Source organism: Glycine max, chromosome 19 (genome assembly GCF_000004515.6).
Source record: "Glycine max cultivar Williams 82 chromosome 19, Glycine_max_v4.0, whole genome shotgun sequence".
Classification (NCBI taxonomy): Eukaryota; Viridiplantae; Streptophyta; class Magnoliopsida; order Fabales; family Fabaceae; genus Glycine; species Glycine max.
In genome coordinates, this window is record NC_038255.2 from 45,257,987 (window position 1) to 45,279,594 (window position 21,608).

Sequence of the window (21,608 nt, forward strand, 5' to 3'; positions counted from 1 at the left end):
AAATAATAAATACAAAAATAAACTTTATGTAAATATGTAATTTATCACCAACATTTTCACTAAAATATTTTTTTATAAATCACATTTATTTATGAAATTTAATTAAGCGTTATATTAATTTAATATCTTTTTTTGAGGGACGGAGAAGTATTCAAAATAGATATAAAACTTTAGAGATTCGATTTCTCTAAATTTGCGAGATTGTACTTAAAGGATAATGTGATATAATATTGATTAGTTAGAAAATAAATGGTTAAAGTTGTAATAAATTTTAAATTTTATTATATACATATTTGATTTTATCGCAATTCTCAATTGTTGAATTTCGATCTCATTATGATTGTGAGTAAACTTTATTCTTTAAGGGACGTTTGGTACAAGAACAAATTTTTCGTGCTTGAAAATAAAGATTTTTGAGAATCATGAATCCTCATGATTCTAAAGATTAATAAAATTTATTTATTTAGTCATAAATATTTTTTGAAATAATTATATAAATTTCATAGAAATTAAAGATTAGTGATATTTCATCAGCTATTTCCATTATTTATCATAATAAATAATTTAATAGAGTATTGTGATATTTTACTGTTTAAAAAAAAATAATCCGGAAAACTTAGGTTCTTATTTCCTCACGAAAATAATTTTGTGTGAAACCTAACTAAAAACCAATCTTAATAAATATTTTTTTAAATAGATATTAAATATGAAAAACCAAAGCTCTTAATTTAAGATTCCTTAAAAACTTACAAATTATCTCCTACTAAATGTACTCACAAAGTGCATAAGTGAGTACCCGAGTATTCACTTCAGAAAAGTCGCATCTCTAATATTTCTGTTTTTTTTTTTAAGAGAATCTAATATTTCTGTTTAAAAACGAAGTATTGTACTATTGCACATTTAAAACTTCCATAACAATATGACTGTTAAGGCTTTATAATTATATGGTTATTCAATGATATTTTATACTATATTACATCGTTAAAAGCAAGTGTGTGGCTTTTGAAATAATTATTTATTTAGTTTTTTAATAATATGATAATGAATGAGTAATTAACAATACCGAAAACTTTGATATCAAGAATATATTAGAATTAAATCTAATATTGTTATAATATTTTCTTACATTAATGTCTTCCATTAAGTATTTATATTCAATATTCAATAATAATATAGTTGTGCATAAGCTTTGACTCACATAACTCTCATAAAATATGGTGGGCCAGGACGACGGGTTGGAAAGAAAAGGAGAAGAGAAATAATACTATTTTTTTAAGAAAGAAATAATACTATTATATTAGTTAAAATAGTTCCAAAAAACGGAAGAAAATATGTGCAATTAATCTAGTATTAGGCCAATCAAATGTCATGTGCCGGGAAAATTAAGGCAAATGATTATAACGTTCTTAAATCATCGTGTGTTTTCCATAATTTTTTTTTTTATATATATTTTGATATTCCCACCCTACCTTACCAAGCTGTTTCCAATTTTATATAAGCCGCACAGTGGCTGCAGAACTTAGTACTTAACAGTTACCTGAGACCTTAAGCATTGTGAAGGTAAACACTAAACACATTATAAAAGGCACAAGAGAGAGAGAGAATGCAAGGCACCCACGTAGAGAACCTCTAAAAACAAAAATAAAAACATTCTCTCCCATTCCTCCCCCCCTTAGCCCTTCCTTCCTTCATTTTTTTTCTCTTTCTTTTGTTGGTTTGTTTGTTCCTTTTGTTGTACGTTCTCCTTTGTTCTCTTCTTCCGCATTTGGTACATGCGGTGTTCTACTTCTCTCTTGGTTTGATAACAGGATTTGACACAAGTGTTGTGGTCTCCCATTTCAGGAGAATCACTCACTGGCATAATATAGAGCTTGTTAAAAGCAAAAAAAAAAAAAAAAGTGAAGTGTTTTGAGATCTGGCATGTTATCCTTTTCTCTCTAGCTTTAATTTCTTTGTGGGGGTGTGTATGTGCTAGAGTAACTGACATTCCAGCTCTGCTTCCTTTGTTTTGCGTGGCCCAGAAGCAAAATAACAATCACCAAAAGAAAAAATACATATATATTCCACCCAAGTGATTCTTTTAAACCCTTTTCGATCCACCATTCTCACCTTGTTGAGCTTGGCCTAGCTAGCTTTGCTTCCCACTCCTCACTAGTTAACTCTCTTTTATTATTTTTCTGACACCAAGCTTGATCAAAACGTACGGTTCCAATGGATCGCTTTTCTTCCAGTACCATTCTCCCCGAAGCGTTTCAAGGTGCCAAAGATGACTTCACCATGCAGCTTGCATTGGTGTGGAACCAAATCAAAGCGCCACTGATTGTCCCGTTGCTGAGACTAGCAGTGTTTCTGTGCTTGATCATGTCGGTGATGATGTTCATTGAGAGAGTCTACATGGGCATTGTCATCACTCTGGTGAAGTTGTTTGGGAGAAAGCCAGAGAAACGTTACAAGTGGGAGCCAATGAAGGACGACATTGAGTTGGGAAACTCTTGTTACCCAATGGTTCTTGTTCAAGTCCCCATGTACAACGAAAGAGAGGTACTATTACCAATAAGGCAATAACTTAGTTTTTTTCCCTCATCATCACTTTTAACACTTATACTATTAAGCACAACACTTTCAAGCCTCGATCTCGATCAGTTTCCCTTGTTACTTAAATGCAGGTTTATCAGTTGTCTATTGGAGCAGCATGTGGGCTTTCTTGGCCTTCAGATAGGATCATCATACAAGTCCTTGATGACTCCACTGACCCAACAATCAAGGTTAATTAGCACTAAATAAATGTTCCATGTGATTACGAATTTTGGATATCATTCTGAGTCATTTTTTTGGTGACTGAATACAAATGCAGGAGTTGGTGCAGCTTGAATGCCAAAGATGGGCAAGCAAAGGGGTGAACATAAAGTATGAGGTTAGGGACAATAGGAATGGGTACAAAGCAGGGGCTCTCAAAGAAGGCATGAAGCGTAGCTACGTGAAACAATGTGATTGTGTTGCTATCTTTGACGCTGATTTTCAACCAGAGCCTGATTTCCTGTGGCGGACCGTTCCATTTCTCGTGCACAATCCCGAATTAGCCCTCATTCAAGCACGGTGGAAATTTGGTAATCATTTTTTTAATTATTTTTCTATTGAGTCTTAACATTCAACATCAACAATCATAAGGACAACAACCCTTGCTTAATTTAGAATTTGGTTTTCTTGATGGCGGCTTTCGTTGCATTAATCTAGACTAGTTAGTATCTTAGATTAGATAGCTTGTCCTAAATTTAGAACTTGTGTTTTAAAAACTGTCGGTGGGTTGTTAGTTTTGAACTTGTTTTCAAGAACTAGTTTGGTTGGGGTGGGGTAGGCCCTACTTTGTGGTTGAACAACCGTGTAACATCACAGTCTATAGTCTACCACCTTCAAATTTCGTGGCTGCCTTTGATTTAGGCCACGTATTCTTTTCTTATCGTTTTTTCACTTCTTTGTGTCTCTGGGACCCACTGTTTCTACTCCCCTCCAAAAACTATAATGGAGAAGTGTTACTTCTCCTTTTTCTTTTAGTTGTCATTTCCGTGGTTTGATTTCTTTTGAGTTTTGTCCCGTGCTCTAGAAAGAAAAAATAAAGTGGGAATGGCAGATTCAGATTGGCAAACCTCTTTTCATTATTTTTGGGGACAGTCTGTCATGAAAAGTCATCTGTGAACTGTTAGATGATTAACCATTGATACAATAATAATGGCTGTCATGTGTATATTGTCCTTGCTAATGAATTCATTTATAGCTGAAAAGGGTTTGGTTGTGTCATTGTGTGGCCGAAAAGTCAGATACATAAACACTGGACCACTGCTTAATGCGGAAACGGGTAATTAAATTTGTAGGTAAAATGGATTGTAGACTGGATAAGTGAGTAACCAAGAAGTTCATAATAGAATGTTTTAACAAACACAGAAATTTCAGTCAAGAACCCTGGTATAATCCGAGTTTCAAAAATTAGTATTTGGCATCTAGTTATACTTTTTTATATATAAAAAATCTCTTTAGTTATACTAGTACTATAGTTCCATGTATTTTACTACATGCTATATATAACTTTCATGAAACAATAACGATTATAAAAGCTTTGATTAAAGCGTAAGTTTCAAAAACAACCGTGCATATGATTAAGGCAAAGTACATTTTTTTATAAAAAAAAAAAGGTTTTTTCTGTAAGAAACCGTGTTCCCGAGTATGTTATCTTATGATAATAAAAGAAAATAAAATAAAATGAAGATGATAATGTTTTGGAAAAGTGTGTGTTCTATGGGTGACTTTCAAGAATACTATAAATTCTAAAATGAGAACTAGTGAAGGGCGACACTCCACTGACATAAAGAGTAGTTTCGGCCCTGAGTAGTACCAATTTTTTTTCTTCGGTGACTATTTTGTTTTTTTGTTAGCAAATTGAATATTTGGCGGGTCCAAATATTATTATTGCTGATTTCTGCTACCGCATAGGTGGGCAATACTTGAAACCTGCATGTATGTATAATTATATTTCAAAGGGTATTTCAGTCTTGTAAAAAACAACACCGTTGTTGATATTATCGTGGTTGTTGTTGTCATCATTGTTCTTGTTGCGCTTCTTCATCTTCTTTTTTCCCCCTTACATGTCTTGTGCTGCTTCCGCAGTTGCATGTGCAAATTTAATGGTGGACCTTATTTCGTAGTCACTGTCTATCTCTACTAACCGACAACTGGATCTATTTTTAACTCCTACAAAATCAATATAATTACAAAAATGGCATTGCAAATTTCATGCCAGCTAAGCTGTTGACGAGGCAATTTATTGATCTTTTTTATTTTGTGATTTTCCAGTGAATGCCGATGAATGTTTGATGACCCGAATGCAAGAGATGTCACTAGATTACCATTTTACTGTGGAACAAGAAGTGGGGTCTTCCACTTACGCCTTCTTTGGTTTCAACGGTAATATGCATGACCAATATTTCACTTTATACAATTAAAAAAATCGAAATAGAATCTTTCCATTTTCCTTTTATGAAAAAAAAAACATGGATTTTTGTGCAATAGTGGAAGCTAGCTCTTTTATGAAAATAGAAGATTTAGCCAAATTTTTTTGTACTCTTGTAAATACATTAGGGACAGCGGGAGTATGGAGAATTTCGGCGCTTAATGAGGCTGGTGGATGGAAGGATAGGACCACAGTGGAAGATATGGACTTGGCCGTGCGAGCCAGTCTCAAAGGATGGAAATTCTTATACTTGTCTGACTTGAAGGTTCGCTTTCTTCAAACTTTGTTATTATATTTCATTTGATGATTTGAATTAAAGTATCTTGGAAACTTACTTTCTTACTTTATAAAATATCTTTAAGTTAGAAGAACTAAATCCTTATAATTAAATATTATCAAAACTTCATGGTTGTGAGAATTCATGTTTAAATCATCTTTTTGTGATATATCACTTCTACTTAATAATACTTTATGTATGTGTGTGTGCTATCAATTTGTTTCTGATATGGGCTATTCAATTGGCTACAGGTTAAAAATGAGTTGCCAAGTACTTTCAAGGCCTACCGCTACCAACAGCACCGTTGGTCTTGTGGTCCAGCCAATCTTTTTAGGAAAATGGTCATGGAGATCATAAATAACAAGGTATATAAGTTTATTTATTTTTTTCCTTGAATTATCAGGAATATATGCAGGAGCAGGACAAAATTTGTTGACTACTTTTGCTCCAAATTCATATGTATGTTATGTCCATTGCAGAAAGTGTCATTGTGGAAGAAGATACATGTGATTTACAGCTTCTTCTTTGTTCGGAAGGTCGTAGCACACATAAACACGTTTGTGTTTTATTGCATTGTATTACCTGCAACAGTTTTGGTGCCTGAGGTTGTGGTCCCAAAGTGGGGAGCTGTCTATATCCCTTCCATCATCACTATTCTTAATGCAGTTGGAACTCCAAGGTCTTGATTTCTCTTGAGTTTTGCTCTATTATCAAATCACATGATCCAATTTTAAAGACAAGGAACTTGTTTTGCAAGTAAGAGTTTGTTGACTTTATTCATTGTGTTTTCTATGTTTCAGGTCACTCCATTTGATGGTCTTCTGGATTCTCTTTGAGAATGTCATGTCTCTGCATCGAACAAAGGCAACGATTATTGGTTTACTTGAGGCAAGTCGAGTGAACGAATGGGTTGTCACTGAAAAACTTGGTGATGCTCTCAAGACTAAAGCAGGAGGTAAAGCACCTAAAAAGCCTCGATTCAGGATTGGAGACAGGTATGAATGAGTATTCTTGGCTCGATTATTTGATAACTTTCACTGATTTCTAAGTAGTAAATTTTATATGATATTGGGCTGCTAACCTATATTTATTGTTTTTGTGTTCAAATATCATTAGGATTCACTTGTTGGAACTTGGTGTCGCATTCTACCTCTTCTTTTGTGGCTGCTATGATATTATGTTTGGGAAAAACCACTTCTTCATCTTCCTCTTTATCCAATCTTTGGCCTTCCTCATCATGGCATTTGGATATGTTGGCACCATTGTTCCCAACTCCTAAGAAGGATTCGGCACTTCATTCGGCTATTTCAGCTTCTGTGCCTTCATGTCAACGTGTATTGTAGTGTTTTCAACATAGTTCTGGAAAATCACAGCTTGTTACTATAAAAAAGAAAGGGTGGTCATTCTTCAAGGTGTTGCATAATCAGAGTCAGTGACTCCAAAGAGTTACTTTTCTTGTGAATATACCGCAAAGATATATAAGCAAATTACTGAAATTCTTCTCATGAAAGGTAAGTATACAGAACAAGATCGCAGCAATCATGTGGCATCGATCCTCCGGGGAGCAAACATTGGATGGATTGTTTATAAGATTTTGTAGTTTTTTTTTTTTAACTTTTGCTTTTCTTTACATTGTATTTGTTTGAAGAAATAAACAGCTTCAAGAAATGGGATAAAATACACAGTTTCATTTTGCATTTCTTCTGTGTTAGTCAAATTTGACAGGAATGGTTGTATGGGGGCAGAGACGAGTCTTTTGAAGTGCAAGCCATAGATTTCCTAATAGAAACAACTAAGTTAATGTTATACCAAAGAAAGTTAATAACTGAATTGGCTTGATTATATATGATGAAATAATTGACGGGGAAATTCAATGGCTGACGAAGTAATTACTACTTCTAACCTCCAAGAATACTGAACAAAATAAATGACATAATAAGACAGAATTTAGTAGAAGCCTTTTGCAATTTCCTTTCTATGTATTCGTTAAAGGCAAGCACAATATGGAAATAGACAAGAGTTGACTTTAGAATACAAACAGAGTCTAAATAAGACTGACGTCATTTTCATGTCATGCAATCATAATTTTTACATCTACCCACTTTATCAAGAAATAAAGTATAGATGACAGAGATTTTTACTTTTTAAAAAGAATAAAATAATATTAAGTTTGTGGTTCGGATTGAATAATTCAATTTGTTATTTAAAATATTAACACATTAACAATATTTAAATACTAACACAATCTTATATAAAAAATCATCCCAAAAAAATAACGCAATTATACTTATTTTAATATTTTCATCTAAGAATTAGTACTTTGGAAAAATATTTCTTATACCACTTAAATAACTGAAGATAATTTATCATATGGACTTTTGTCAACTTATTCTAATCTTTTAACACTTACAAAATTTAAAGACTTCATTCAAAATATAATGAAAGTAAGTCTTATGTTGAATTTTTCTTTTGTAAACTACGGTGTCTTTGGGTTAAGTCTCTTTTAAGTCTCAATAGTTTTTTTCTTTTTGACGTGAATGAAAGATTAAACTTTTATTCACATATTTAAGTAATAAGGTTATCTATTAATTATGTTATACCATTTAAATTGTTCTTAATTTATATTTATTCTTATTATCAATAAAAGATAAAAGATGGTTGTTTAACTTAACTTAAGAATGGTTATTTAACTTAAAGAAAAAATATAATAACATTAAGAATTAAAAAATATTTTTAAAAAATTTGGTTAACTGTTGCATTTTCAATTTTTTAAAATTAAATATATTAGTTTAGATTTAAATGAGATTAAAATTGAATCGTTGAAGATAATATGTGAGTTTGATTTTGGAAGGAAACAATTTTTAGTAAAACTTTTCTTACATAAACGGGAGGATTAAGGAGAAAAAAAAAGTTTAGATTTAAATTGGGTACAGAAACAAATTGGGCCGAAAGCACAGCCCACAAACAATGACCCAAATTATTTGGGAAGCGAGCTACCCATGAAGAATTCCAGTTCCAGCAATGTGAATTACATAGCAGAAGGGGTTTTGGCGCGCCATACAATGGGATTTGGAGCTCGTTCTGCTCTCCGTCTTCGTCCCAATTCGCATTTCAACAATTCCATTTGCTTCTTCTGCTCCCAATCACTCACACTCTGTGAATCCGATCCCCAATACCAGAATCGCCTTCAAAAGGTTCAAAAACTCGAAACCTTACTAAACCGCGGTCGCACGGTCACCGCAAGAAGGTTCCTCAGATCCCTTCTTCTCACCAAAACCGCATTCTCTTCTCTCTCCGAACTCCACGCGCACGTCTCCAAACCCCTCTTTTCGGACACCCTCTTATGGCTCTGTTCCGTTTCCAAAATGCTCGACGAAGCCACTGACTTGTACTCTTCCATGCGAAAAGACGGTTTTATCCCTTCCACCCGTTCCGTCAATCGCTTGCTCCGAACCCTGGTGGATTCCCGACACTTCGAGAAAACCCTCCCTGTCTTCGCCGACGTTGTCGATTCTGGTATTCGACCCGATGCTGTCACTTACGGAAAGGCTGTTCAGGCGGCAGTGATGTTGAAGGACCTCGACAAGGGTTTTGAGTTGATGAAATCCATGGAAAAGGATGGAATGGGCCCTTCTGTGTTCGCTTATAACTTGATACTGGGTGGATTGTGTAAAGTGAGAAGGATCAAGGATGCTCGGAAGCTGTTCGATAAAACGATTCAGAGAAACGTGGTTCCGAATACTGTTACTTATAACACGCTCATTGATGGGTACTGTAAGGTGGGTGATATAGAGGAAGCTTTTGGCTTCAAGGAGAGGATGAGGGAACAAAATGTGGAGTGTAATCTTGTTACATATAATTCCTTGTTAAATGGTCTTTGTGGTTCGGGGAGGGTGGAGGATGCGAAGGAGGTGTTGTTAGAGATGGAGGACAGTGGTTTTTTGCCTGGTGGGTTTTTGAGTTTTGTGTTTGATGATCATTCGAATGTTGCTGGTGACGACAGTTTGTTTGATGGAAAAGAAATAAGGATCGATGAGCAAACTTATTGTATTTTGTTGAATGGACTATGCAGGGTTGGGAGAATTGAAAAGGCTGAAGAGGTTCTGGCCAAACTAGTGGAAAATGGAGTTACTTCAAGCAAGATTTCATATAACATATTGGTGAATGCATATTGCCAAGAGGGTGACTTGAAGAAAGCTATACTGACAACTGAACAAATGGAAGAATGAGGGTTGGAGCCTAATCGAATCACTTTTAATACTCTGATTAGCAAGTTCTGTGAAACTGGGGAGGTGGACCAGGCAGAGACATGGGTTAGGAGAATGGTAGAGAAGGGTGTTTCCCCGACTGTGGAAACCTATAACTTATTGATTAATGGTTATGGCCAGAGGGGCCATTTTGTCAGGTGTTTTGAGTTTCTTGATGAAATGGACAAGGCAGGGATAAAGCCTAATGTCATCAGCCATGGTTCTCTAATAAATTGTCTTTGCAAAGATCGTAAACTTATTGATGCTGAGATTGTGCTTGCAGATATGATAGGTCGTGGGGTTTCTCCGAATGCAGAAAGATATAATATGCTCATTGAAGCTAGTTGCTCATTGAGTAAATTGAAAGATGCTTTCAGATTTTTTGATGAAATGATACAAAGTGGAATAGACGCAACTCTTGTGACTCACAATACTTTGATAAATGGACTCGGAAGAAATGGAAGAGTAAAGGAAGCTGAGGATTTGTTTCTCCAAATGGCAGGCAAGGGATGTAACCCGGATGTAATAACATACCATTCTCTGATCTCAGGATATGCCAAGTCAGTAAACACCCAGAAATGCCTTGAATGGTATGATAAGATGAAGATGCTAGGCATAAAACCTACAGTTGGGACTTTTCACCCTTTGATCTGTGCATGCAGGAAGGAAGGCGTAGTGAAAATGGAGAAAATGTTTCAAGAAATGTTACAAATGGATTTAGTCCCAGATCAATTTGTATATAATGAAATGATTTACAGTTATGCTGAAGATGGAAATGTTCCTAAGGCAATGTCTTTGCACCAGCAGATGGTTGATCAGGGAGTTGATTCCGACAAGGTGACTTACAACTGCTTGATTCTAGCATATCTTAGAGATAGAAGGGTTTCTGAAACGAAGCATCTTGTTGATGATATGAAGGCTAAAGGACTGGTTCCAAAAGTTGATACTTATAACATTCTGGTTAAGGGGCATTGTGACTTAAAAGATTTCAATGGTGCATACTTTTGGTATAGGGAAATGGTAGACGGGGGTTTGCTTTTAAATGCCAGTATGTGCTACCAGCTAATTTCCGGGCTAAGAGAGGAGGGAATGCTGCGAGAGGCTCAAATTGTATCCTCAGAATTGAGCAGTAGAGGACTGAATAACTAGAAAAATGCCAAGGTAAAATCCTTGCCCCATTGTTCAGTGCATATGATTGGAAAATAAGGACAGGTGCCTAATAACACAGGGCATGTGGTATATGTTTGTTCTACATTATCAAACATCACTTTTTGTTGATGTTACGTCTAAATGGGGGTTGTTAACCCTTTGGAGGGGAGACGAAAGTCAGATTCCCAGAGAAGACGAAGTTAATACAAGCTCAAAATGGTAGGTAAGGGCTATTCGCAGTCCTAATTGTTTGTTCAGAGTTCTCTGTGGATTTTAGTTATTGATAATTGAACGTTTAGAAAAGCTTGCGTGAAACTTCTTTGAACATATGAAAATGAATCGTGCCTCTTACGAGTTTTTCTTTAACTTATTTCAATAAACATTTTAGTGAAACTTATCGAAATAATTTTTTTCTTAATTTATTTTGATAAGTTTCATAATTAAATTCATATATATTTATATATAAGCTATCATGTGATACGAACTTATTGAATAAATAATTAACACATTTCCTAACAGTCTGTTTAAAGACGCAATACACATAAATTGTTGTCTGGTTGTACGAGTCAGATATATACACCCTCCTATAATTATTTGGGGATATTCCTGTTTAATTATAAAAACACACCCGAAGCTTGATATTGCTTTTCTTTTTAAAAAAGAAATGGCGTTTGTTAATTATATGCCCAAAACTTTATTCGAGTGTTTAGTAACATTTCATTGATGATATGAAGATTAGAGGGCTGGATCCAAAAGCTTATACGCACATATATTCATGCTAAGGCACATTCGAAGTTCACGATTTCAATGGAGCCTATTTTTTTTTAGTGCAGGAATATGTTTGAGGGAGGTTTTCATGAGTATCAACTTCAAAGAAATATCGTAGGTCTCCATCACCTGCATCTCCTAGCTGGATGTCATTGTTGATGGCTGTTTGTAAGGCTGAAATTCAACCTTTATTTGCCAAAAAGAAACAAACGGTATTAAATTTTCAGCGCATACACGAGGGATGGTGTCGCAATCTTGTCCGAATATGACAAAGATCAAAGGAAAATGCCAGAAGTTTCAGCATCAAAGAATAATTCCAGACTTATGTTTCACATATCCTGCCTCTTTTGCGTAGTGAAACGGCGTTCAATTTTGTTGTGGTGATTACTTCAGTAACTTTGTAAGGGTGATAGTCGAATTGCACAACAAATTTAGCATGAGGTTGGTAGACCTGCTGAAAAGCTTTCGAGTGTGCTTATTGCTGGAGGTTAGGGTGTCTTGTAAACATTAATACTAGCAGAGTGATTTGTGGGTAAATTGTATTGAATAATCTTTGATTTAAATAAATTATATGTATATCCAACAATCAAAGTATTCTAAGATTCTTTGAGAACCACAAATAGATCGTTTTTTGGTTATCCTCTTGTGCAAAATGGGACGGCACAAAACTTGGGTTCCGTTTTCACATTCATATTGTTTTTTTCCTCCATCCATTTTACATCGTTTCAAAGGAATACAAATTCCTTTTACTTGATATAATTATAAAACGTTAAGCTGATAATTAACCACGATTCATTATTTAACTTAATTGAAACTACCTAGGAATACACAAGTTAGAAGGTTTTTGAAAAGTGATCTACTTTACCAGAGAATGTTTTTATAGAAAAGGAACATTGTGATCTCGAGGATGAGGTTACTTTTTTTAAAATCAGGAGGAATCGTATCTTAGAAGTTACTTTTTGTTCAATCAACCAAGTGAAAAACATATTGATTAAAACACATCAGACAAGTCAAAGCATAACGATCATTAAAGGCGTCACTGCAGAGTAAATCCTACCTGTCCAACAGAAGAGGATCTAGGAAGTCCAAAATTGATAAACTTTACACAAGGTCCTGAAAATGCCAAACAAATGGCCACAAAAGCTCAACACCAGCACATGAGTTTCATTATTATAGGCACAGGTAACAGTAACAGCACTGAGGTCCAATTAATCCATCCACGTTATTATGAGAGGAAAGAAACCCTAACCGGATTGAAAAGAGTAGTAACTGGAGTGTGGAATAAACGAAAGAGGAAGAATAATTCAAAGAACATCAAGGATGTCCTGAGCGCCGCTGAAAGTGAAGGCACCCCCTTCCTCCAAATTGAAGAGCTTGACAACCCCATCCTCGGCCAAAAGCGCGTAACGCCTAGACCTAACGCCCAAACCAACGGGCTTGTCGCTGAGATCAAGTTCGACCCCAATGGCTTTGGTGAAGGTTCCGTTACCGTCAGATAACAGGAGGACTTCCTCGTTGACCTTGAGGTCCTCCTTCCATGCCTTCATGACGAAGGCGTCGTTGACCGAAATGCATGCGATTGTGTCGATCCCCTTCGCCCTCAGCTCCCCCGATTTCTCCACGAAGCCCGGCACGTGCTTCTGCGAGCACGTGGGGGTGAAAGCGCCGGGGACCGCGAACAGCACCGCCTTCTTCCCCTTCGTCAGTTCCGACACCGTCGTCGTCTGCACCTCGCCGGACGAGTCCAGGTAGGAGAAGGTGGCCTCCGGGAGCTTGTCGCCGACGGAGATGGTGGCGGTGATGGTGGAGGAGGAGAATCTGAGTGGCTTGGGGTGGCGGCGGGTGGGGAGTCGGAGAGAGGAGAGTTTGGAAGGCAGGGTTATGGGTGGGAAGAAAGAGGCAGTGGTGAGGGTGGAAGAGACGAGCCTGGACAATGTAATGGATGCGGCCATGGTGAGGTGAGTTACTGAACTGAATGAATGAATGGTTTGCGTTTGGCTAGGGTTGGGAGTGAAGAGTGAAGAGTGAAGAATGAAGAGTATGGGGAGGCCTCACGTGTTAGCCCAAAACTATGGGTGCTTCTTTTTGTGCCAAGTCGCACCCTAGTACTTGCTAGTAACACATTTTTTTGTATCACTACTTTAAAAAACAATAATCGCATCATAATTAACGAAATATGTGGGGGAAAATGATTAATTATCAAACAATGTGAGTACACCGCCACTTAATTAAAAATTACATTACATTGTAAATTTTAAACAATTACTAAAAAAATCTTAATATATATGACAAAATATTATGTCAGATTTGAATCTCGGACGGATAATTGAGTTTAATATTAAGAAGAAAACTTCATCATTTATAATAATTTTGTTCGGTTCAAACAATAATATTTTTCATAAAAAAATACTTGTATTCTCTACTAAAAAAACATAATATTATAAAATATTATTACATATATTCTAATTAAATTGATAAAATAAAATATTAATTAATATTCTAAGAGTATTTATAATTATATATTTAAAATAAATAAAAGTTTTGTTTTCACGTATTATTAATATAGAGAAGTTTATGCTATTAACTAATTAGAAATTATCTTATTTTTAACTTAAATTAATCAAATCTAGTATCATTTTAAACAATTTATGGTGTTAAATATAAAGTAAGTAGAATATCTTAAATTATAATTTGTATAATATAAATTTAAAAAATGATGTGGACCAAATTTTTTTATAAAAAAAAGGCTTAATTATATATTTTACTCTCAACTTTTTAATTTTTGGTAAATTTTATCTTCAACAAATTAATTTGATTTATTTTATCCCTAACTTTTAAAAAACTTAAAAATTTCACCTTTCTTGAATTTACTCCTAACATAATTACATTTTTTCCCACAATTTTTTATTATTTTGACAAATTTTGCATCTAACTTTTTTTATTTTTTAGTGAATTTTATTCTTAATTTTTTTTGACAAATTTTATCCTAACTTTTGTACTTATTAATAAAGAAATAATAAATGATAAAATTTGTAAAATTCTTAAAAAATTAGACGTAAAATGTGTAAAGTTAATTTGTTGGATGTAAAATTTAATAAGAAAAAATAGAAATACAAATGCAATTAAACCTTAAAAAAAAAAAAAAGATTTTGGTTAGGTGACAAAAGGATTAGGTGGAAAGTAGCGGTAGACAATTTTCATCATTGTTTAAGCCGTGCTAGCGTGGAGGATCCAAGGCCCAAGGGGGGCAATGAATTGGGACATCCGTCTCCTTTTGTTTCTTTTGAATTTTAATCAATGATATTTCATATTTGTATATGCGGCGGTTGTGTTTGGTATTTTAAAACTTATTATTTTGATACCCTTTTCTCGGCCGGTACTTTTGTATTTTGACATGAGGATATCATTAACTTTAGGAATTTTCTTCATGCACCAAGCGTTTTTTTTAATATATCATTTATTTTTTCTTTAATTCCCATATTGTCTTTATGTATAGTTTATACGAATTGATAATTTGTATGAGACTTACAGATTGATCATATGGATTGAATTTATATATGTACAAAAAAATATTATTATATCAAAATTAATTATGTAAACTTATATGGGTATTAAATATATATTGTAAATTTTAGTTTTATATATAACGATATTAATTATTTTTTAATATAATTAGTCTATTAATTCAGTTTATTAGAGTGTCATACTAATAACACAAAGATCATAATTTGGAGATCTATATGGACTATTAATTTTAAATTATTTCGTAAAATATATTTTTAATATAATATTGGCAATACGGATTTGTATGATCAATCTGTAATCCGTACATCTTATATGGATTATCGTATGAACTATATGTAAAGGTATTTTTTATTTTTCTCTTACTGTTGGGTGTATGAGAAAATATGCTGGGTGCAAAGAAGAAAATCTCTAAACGTTAACTATTTGTGGTCCTAGAACCAATGGGCCATGGGCTATAGCCGTAGCCTTGTCAGCTTTACTACATGCCTGCATGGAAAAGATGAAGCTGGGCTAATCTACATGTCTCTATTCATTGTTTTTCATGTGAACTGAGAACTTGAAGAAAAAAACAAGGAAAAATAAAAGAATGTTTTTGTTTCTACAATTTTTTATTAAAGTTGATTTTAATCCTTATATTTAGTGCAGAATTTGCATTAAGAGGGGCCAAGACCAAATCTTTTTTTTTTCACGGGCGCCATAATATACTTTATATAAGAATCTTAAAGGATTTGAAGGTGACATTGGCATGCATAGGTTTTTCACTCCTTGAATTCTGTTTATATTTTAAAATTGACAAATTTAATCCTTTGATTTTTAAAAGTATTTGACTTTAGCTCCTCTTTCAACTTTACAGCCATAAAAAATTGTCACTAAATATTAAGTTTACATATTTTAAAAAGTTATAGGACTAAATTTATTAATTTAAAATACAGAGACCAAAAAATAATTTTAAATATTTTATTTTCATTAACAAATGTTCAACTTTTTGATATTTTAAACTATTAAACGTGTTTTGTTTTTGTTTAATCTTTAAGCAATATTAAAAAATAATAATGTTTATAATAAAAAAAAATATAACATTAATAAAAGATAAATTACTCACATTTAAATAAGAGAAAAACCTAATAAAGGAGAAAAAGAAATTTCATTTAATTAACTCGATCTGAAATTCCCAAAATGACATAGTATTTGCCAACATTGAATCCCATGAAATTATCCTCACTGTATTCTGGTATGATAGGTGCCATTGTATTCACCGGTAATACTTGGAAGGTATCATTAAAAGGCCAATTTATTGGAGAAGTATGGTAGACATTATTAAAAGGCTTCATTTTTTTCTTATTTTAGTTGTATAATAATAAATTTTATTTTGCTCATAAAATAATATTTTTATTATTACTGCAAAAAAAGAAAGGCATTGCGTAAAAAAAAAAAAGCTTAAAAGAAAGAGAAAGGAGATTAAATCGAAAATGAGAGAGCTTGTGACCGGGAGAAAGGGGGATCAGTCACCACATACAATTAAAGAGTAATAATGTTTTAAAAATGAAAATCAAAGGAGCCTATTATCATTATATATTATCATAGATACTATTTATATTTTTTGAAAAATAATGAAAACATGTATTCCAACAACATTATATTTTTTCGTAAAAAAAATTATCAAAAAAGTCAAGGAAGAAAAAAGGAACTTTTGAAGTAGCATTATAATATCCCTTCATATTTTTTCAATTGCAAGATGGCACTAAAGCTTAACTGTTCATATTTTTAAAAATTTCATCTTACTTCAACACAAAATTCAAACTTAATTAATACCTCTTTTAAGAGTCTAAATTTAACTATTTAAGTTGTCTTGTGTGAGGTAAGAGATAAGAGTTTTTTTAATATTAAATTTAATTATTTAATTAAATTATATGTTTCGGAAAAATGGTTAAATGCTATCGAACAAAAACAATTAAAAATCAATTTTACATATAAGATATAAGAGAACTATTGACAACATTAAACTATAAAACAAATACAATATAAAAAATATTATTCTATTAATATAAGCCATAATTTATTAAAATAATAATATAAATTTTCATGGCACACCTTGAAAACCATGAAAATGGTATAAAAATATTAAACTCAACTTTGTTTCATTAAGTCTAAACTTAAATAGATAGAAATATCATAATCCACATTTTGTGTTAGACATTTCTAAAAATTTATTTGTAAATCACAATAAATATTTTTTGTACGCATTGTCTTCATCTTCAGTTATCAAAATCTCCAATCTCTTTCTAAATGTAACTCTTGATATAATAATATATAACTGGTCATGAGAAAAAATTGATTGTGAGATAAATATTTCAACATGCTTCACGGATTGACCTTGACTTTTGTCAATAATCATTATAGATGAAACAGATAAAAGGAAACTATTTTTAAAAAAAAAATTGAAAGGAATTCTAAGATTTGAATGAGTTAATGGCAGTGTAGGTATGTGAATTTTCATACCCACTTTACTTCCATCCAGATATGACTTTTCCTTCAAGAACATATTTGTCCATTTTTGTAATGATGAGTTTAGTCTCATTAGACAATCAAAATTAGGTATACCCGAAGTAGTAATTGTATTAAAAATTAAAGGATGTAAACATCACCAATTTAGTAAAAAATTATATATTAATAATATTTTATGATTCACTCTAGTTTAGTTCATAGTATAATTGATGATCTAAAATGACCAATCAACATCGTTTCTTAAAATGTTTATATGGAGAAGATTGAAATATGAATATTCTTGATATTTGTATGGATACTTGATGGTTTGTTCTACATATAAAAGAGTCTTAAATGATATTTTTGTGTGTTTTACATATAATTATATACTTAGTAATTGAGTTTTATTTTATGGATTTTTTTTAAGTATTCACAAAAATTAAAAAACATGAAAATTATTTTTAATAATATATAAAGGAATTGGATCATTGTAGGGATTGGGAGTTGGGATACACAACCATTATATTTGAGAGTCATTGCTTGGATTTGGTTCAAAGCCAGATACTTTAGTTCATGTGCTACCCTTAGAAGTTAGAAGTCAATGACTTAGTAGTGGGAGAATATTGTTATATTCATTAGTGCAGCAGCAATTTGATAAATTTAAATTCAATATCTTTAAAAATTACATAAATTTGTAGATATAAATTGACAATAAATTAACTTGAAATGTAAAAGTAGTTCTAAACATATCTTATAATATCTAACAAAATACATATTAATAACTTACCCCAACTTCTTACCATGTTCATTTGCAAAATATATACCGTCATCATCACTTTCGGATTGAGAGTTAGAATCCATTATGGACATCGGATACGAAATTTCAATATCTTGTTGGTCATAAAGTCTCATTTCAAAATTGTTGTGTTCAACATAATCGACATGAATTTCATGTTTTCTATTAAACTTGTAAAATCCATAAAAAATTTCAAAAAACTCAAAAAAAGTGAGCCTTGATATTAGATGTTTTTGTGACTTCAACTTGTATCAATTTTTTTCAACATACTTCAATTTTGTGTTGCTAACTTCAATTTTTTAACAAAAAATACGAGAAAAATCTACCCAAATATAAAATTTCCTACAAAAAAAATTAATGAAAGAAATTGAATAAACCTATTTGAAAGAACAAAAAAAATATAGCATAAAAAAGAAATCAATATACCTCTCCATGAACCAAACCCAATCTAAGTATTTTTTAAAAATCTTCCATAAAATTATTTATAGGCGGTGAAACTTACAAAAATCCAAATGCATAATTTCATGTAATTCCGTATCAAATATTCTTATATGAAAATTATTTTCTCTTATGTAATGAAACATCACAGCATGATCCTCTATCAAGTAATAAAAAGTTGCAAAAATGTTGCCAACTTTATTGATACAAATTGATTGTCTTGAACATCAAATTAAATTTCATGTTCATTGTATTTTCATAGGGATCATTTAAATTAACAACTCCAGCTTCTAAGTCGACTTCATAACAATTCAAGAAATTGGTAGAAAACATTGCACGAAATTTGAGAACAAATTAATTAAAATATGTAGAAGAATATAAATCATGATGAAAAAAATCACATTTAAATATAAAATCAACATACATTTTAAATAAAAAAATGTGTAGAAGAATATAAATTAAAAAAACAAAAAATTACATATAAATAAAAAATCAACAGAAATTCAGAATGAAAAAAAAAAACAATAAGAAATTTAATAGTAACATATTTAACCCAGTTTGGGTTAAATTTAACAGTAAAACTCTTAAACCAATCATGAATTTCACAAGTTGGATGATATCCATCTTACTATTTTTTTAAAGGGGAAAAAATCAATATTGTAGTTTGTGTCACTACTTTAACGGTAAAATCCTGTTTTTTTTTCTTCAAACGCACTCCAATGTTCAACCACACAAACCTCTTAAACTTTAATATTTTCTCTTAATGCTACCTCTTCATCCTTAATGTAGGGATGCTCATGCAATGCTAGCTCCTCAAGTTTTTGTTTTTTTTTTATCCTCCCTTAATGACAAATTTGAAACAAAGGTAAAACCTTTAATGATAATTGACGTGAGGATATGAACGATTGTATTCTTTTAATAATAATATACTAATTTATTAACCTTTAATATATTATCAATTTATAATTATAAATATAACTTTAATGACAATAAAAATAAAGATGTAAAGAAATGAGAATTGGTATTCACATAATATGCAAACGAAAGAAGATTTATATATAATATAGATATAAATTATAGTTAAACCAACAATGTATTCATTCTTATAGTCTTATTTTTTTTATACAATAATTATATTAAAATTTGAACTCATCATCTCATATATATTAGGAATACTCTAATTTTTCACCACTAAATCGATATTAATAGTGTTTTTTTACAGTATAGTTTTATCCGATGGGGCGATAAGAAAATGTTGAATTCTGTACTATAATCCTTTCTGGAAAATTAACAATGCAAACCTATTTTCTATACTAAAAAAATGTCATATAAATTAAAAACATCATTATCAGTTGACAACTACTCAACTAGTAACGATGAAAACAAATGGCATGCGTAATGACGGAGAAACGCACGCTGCAACAATGTACGTCAGAAGGGATCACACTGGGTATAACTACCTACTCTCATTGATTAAATTATAATTATAATTAGTATATAAATTACTATATATAGGCGTCGTTCAACTTGACGGTTTGTTCTAGCAGTGATTCTTTTATTGTATTTTTCATCACAAGTACCATCGACTTATTGTTTTTTTTAAGCTGACTTATTGCTGATATCTAATATTGCAGTCGATTTTTTTTTTTTCGTTCACATTGGTTCATAGTAGTCGTAAAAATAATTCAATTTATATATAATTTGGGACATTATAAAATGTTTAATATATGAACTAGTACCAAGTGCAATTTTAAATAAGGAGTTGTTACTAACACCGAGAATCGGGCTAATATACTTTCTTTTGGTAGTGAGACGTGACACATATTGCAACAAGTCTTGAATGAGCGTCTCGGGTGGGCATTTTTCACTTCAACACCATCACAGGCTCAGCCACATATAATAAAGTTATGTCTATTTTTTCAGTTGAGAGACTCTCAACGCCCGTTTATAAAATAAAACTAAAACAAATATTGTTTACTTTTTAATTAGGTTTAACTGTAAAGTGAATTTTACTTCAATTTTGTTTTGAATCTCAGTTTGAAATAGAAATAAATAAAAGGAGGAACACTTTTGATATTCAGTTTACAAGTTCATTAAAATTTAAGTTTGAAACTCTAGTTCATCTTACAGAATATATATAATTTGTCAAAAGGAAACTTCCAACTTAATTAGTTAAACATGTATGTGAGTTGTGTGAGTTGTGAGTTATTGTAAATTCTTAATACTGTTTTTGTTTTTTATTTTTATGGAATATATATATATATATATATATATATATATATATATATATATATATATTCCTCAATAAATCCTTTTCGTTTTCTGATTTTCTTAGTAATTTTAATTAATTATTTTTTAATCTGATTGATAGTAATTAATGGCAATAATCATGAAAACCAAATAAACACAAATTTATTTGTACAGATTAATATTAAACTAGAATAGTTTTTTTTGGTACAACTATCTTTTTTTGGTATGGATTAAACTAGAGTGAGTAATTTCATGTAATCTTTTTATTATATGATAAAACCATACATATAAAAAAATTACACATATGATTCTATTAATAAATGTTAAATAAATAAAAATGATTAAGTTTGTGAAATTCTACTCACATCCCTTCACACTTACATGGACGTGACTAAAGTCTATGCTACTTTATATATTAATATATTATTTTATTATGATTTTTAAGTATAATATAATTAATACTAAAAATATTTATTATTTGAATTTTAATTATTTAAAAAATATTATATACAATATACAATTTAAAATACTAATTTATACATATAAATATCCCCCCCTTAACCCTCAGAACTCAAACACATATATTGTCTGCAAAGGCCCACTTCTCTTGCTCACCAAGCAAACTGAAGACGAAGACAAAATGTAAAACATCTCATGACCAAACCAGCAAAA

The 21,608-nt window shown here is 31.7% G+C and overlaps 4 protein-coding genes across 6 annotated transcripts; 3 read left to right on the top strand and 1 right to left on the bottom strand.

Moving 5' to 3' along the window:
- The first annotated feature begins 1,527 nt into the window (after positions 1-1,527).
- On the top strand, positions 1,528-6,976 carry LOC100782772 (glucomannan 4-beta-mannosyltransferase 9). The gene is made up of 9 exons (XM_003554366.5): positions 1,528-2,541; positions 2,667-2,765; positions 2,855-3,107; positions 4,846-4,956; positions 5,131-5,267; positions 5,531-5,644; positions 5,759-5,958; positions 6,080-6,274; positions 6,396-6,976. The coding sequence occupies exons 1-9, from the start codon at positions 2,212-2,214 to the stop codon at positions 6,556-6,558; spliced, it is 1,602 nt and encodes a 533-aa protein (XP_003554414.1). The 5' UTR covers positions 1,528-2,211; the 3' UTR covers positions 6,559-6,976.
- A 1,228-nt stretch (positions 6,977-8,204) lies between these two features.
- Positions 8,205-12,010, top strand: LOC102660535 (pentatricopeptide repeat-containing protein At5g12100, mitochondrial). 3 transcript variants are annotated; one of them, XM_006604552.4, is made up of 2 exons: positions 8,205-10,898; positions 11,509-12,010. In XM_006604552.4, exon 1 carries the CDS (start codon positions 8,279-8,281, stop codon positions 9,506-9,508), a length of 1,230 nt encoding a protein of 409 aa, XP_006604615.4. In that variant the 5' UTR covers positions 8,205-8,278; the 3' UTR covers positions 9,509-10,898; positions 11,509-12,010. The 3 variants fall into 3 exon arrangements, with proteins under 3 accessions (XP_006604615.4, XP_006604613.4, XP_006604612.4); XM_006604550.4 differs by having other exon boundaries at positions 8,205-10,894; positions 11,504-12,010; XM_006604549.4 differs by having other exon boundaries at positions 8,205-10,894.
- On the top strand, positions 9,602-10,675 carry LOC121172636 (pentatricopeptide repeat-containing protein At5g12100, mitochondrial). Its single transcript, XM_041012908.1, has one exon. It carries the CDS (start codon positions 9,602-9,604, stop codon positions 10,673-10,675), a length of 1,074 nt encoding a protein of 357 aa, XP_040868842.1.
- A 510-nt stretch (positions 12,011-12,520) lies between the features above and the next one.
- On the bottom strand, positions 12,521-13,613 carry LOC100783307 (peroxiredoxin-2E, chloroplastic). Its single transcript, XM_003554367.5, has one exon. The coding sequence runs from the start codon at positions 13,393-13,395 to the stop codon at positions 12,748-12,750; it is 648 nt and encodes a 215-aa protein (XP_003554415.1). The 5' UTR covers positions 13,396-13,613; the 3' UTR covers positions 12,521-12,747.
- Between the last annotated feature and the right edge of the window lie 7,995 nt (positions 13,614-21,608).

Coding starts and splice junctions, on each gene's coding strand:
- LOC100782772 (XM_003554366.5), top strand. CDS start 2,212: ATGGATCGCTTTTCTTCCAGTACCATTCTCCCCGAAGCGTTTCAAGGT. Junction 2,766..2,854: donor CCACTGACCCAACAATCAAG/GTTAATTAGCAC, acceptor ATACAAATGCAG/GAGTTGGTGCAGCTTGAATG. Junction 5,645..5,758: donor TGGAGATCATAAATAACAAG/GTATATAAGTTT, acceptor TGTCCATTGCAG/AAAGTGTCATTGTGGAAGAA.
- LOC121172636 (XM_041012908.1), top strand. CDS start 9,602: ATGGTAGAGAAGGGTGTTTCCCCGACTGTGGAAACCTATAACTTATTG.
- LOC102660535 (XM_006604552.4), top strand. CDS start 8,279: ATGAAGAATTCCAGTTCCAGCAATGTGAATTACATAGCAGAAGGGGTT.
- LOC100783307 (XM_003554367.5), bottom strand. CDS start 13,395: ATGGCCGCATCCATTACATTGTCCAGGCTCGTCTCTTCCACCCTCACC.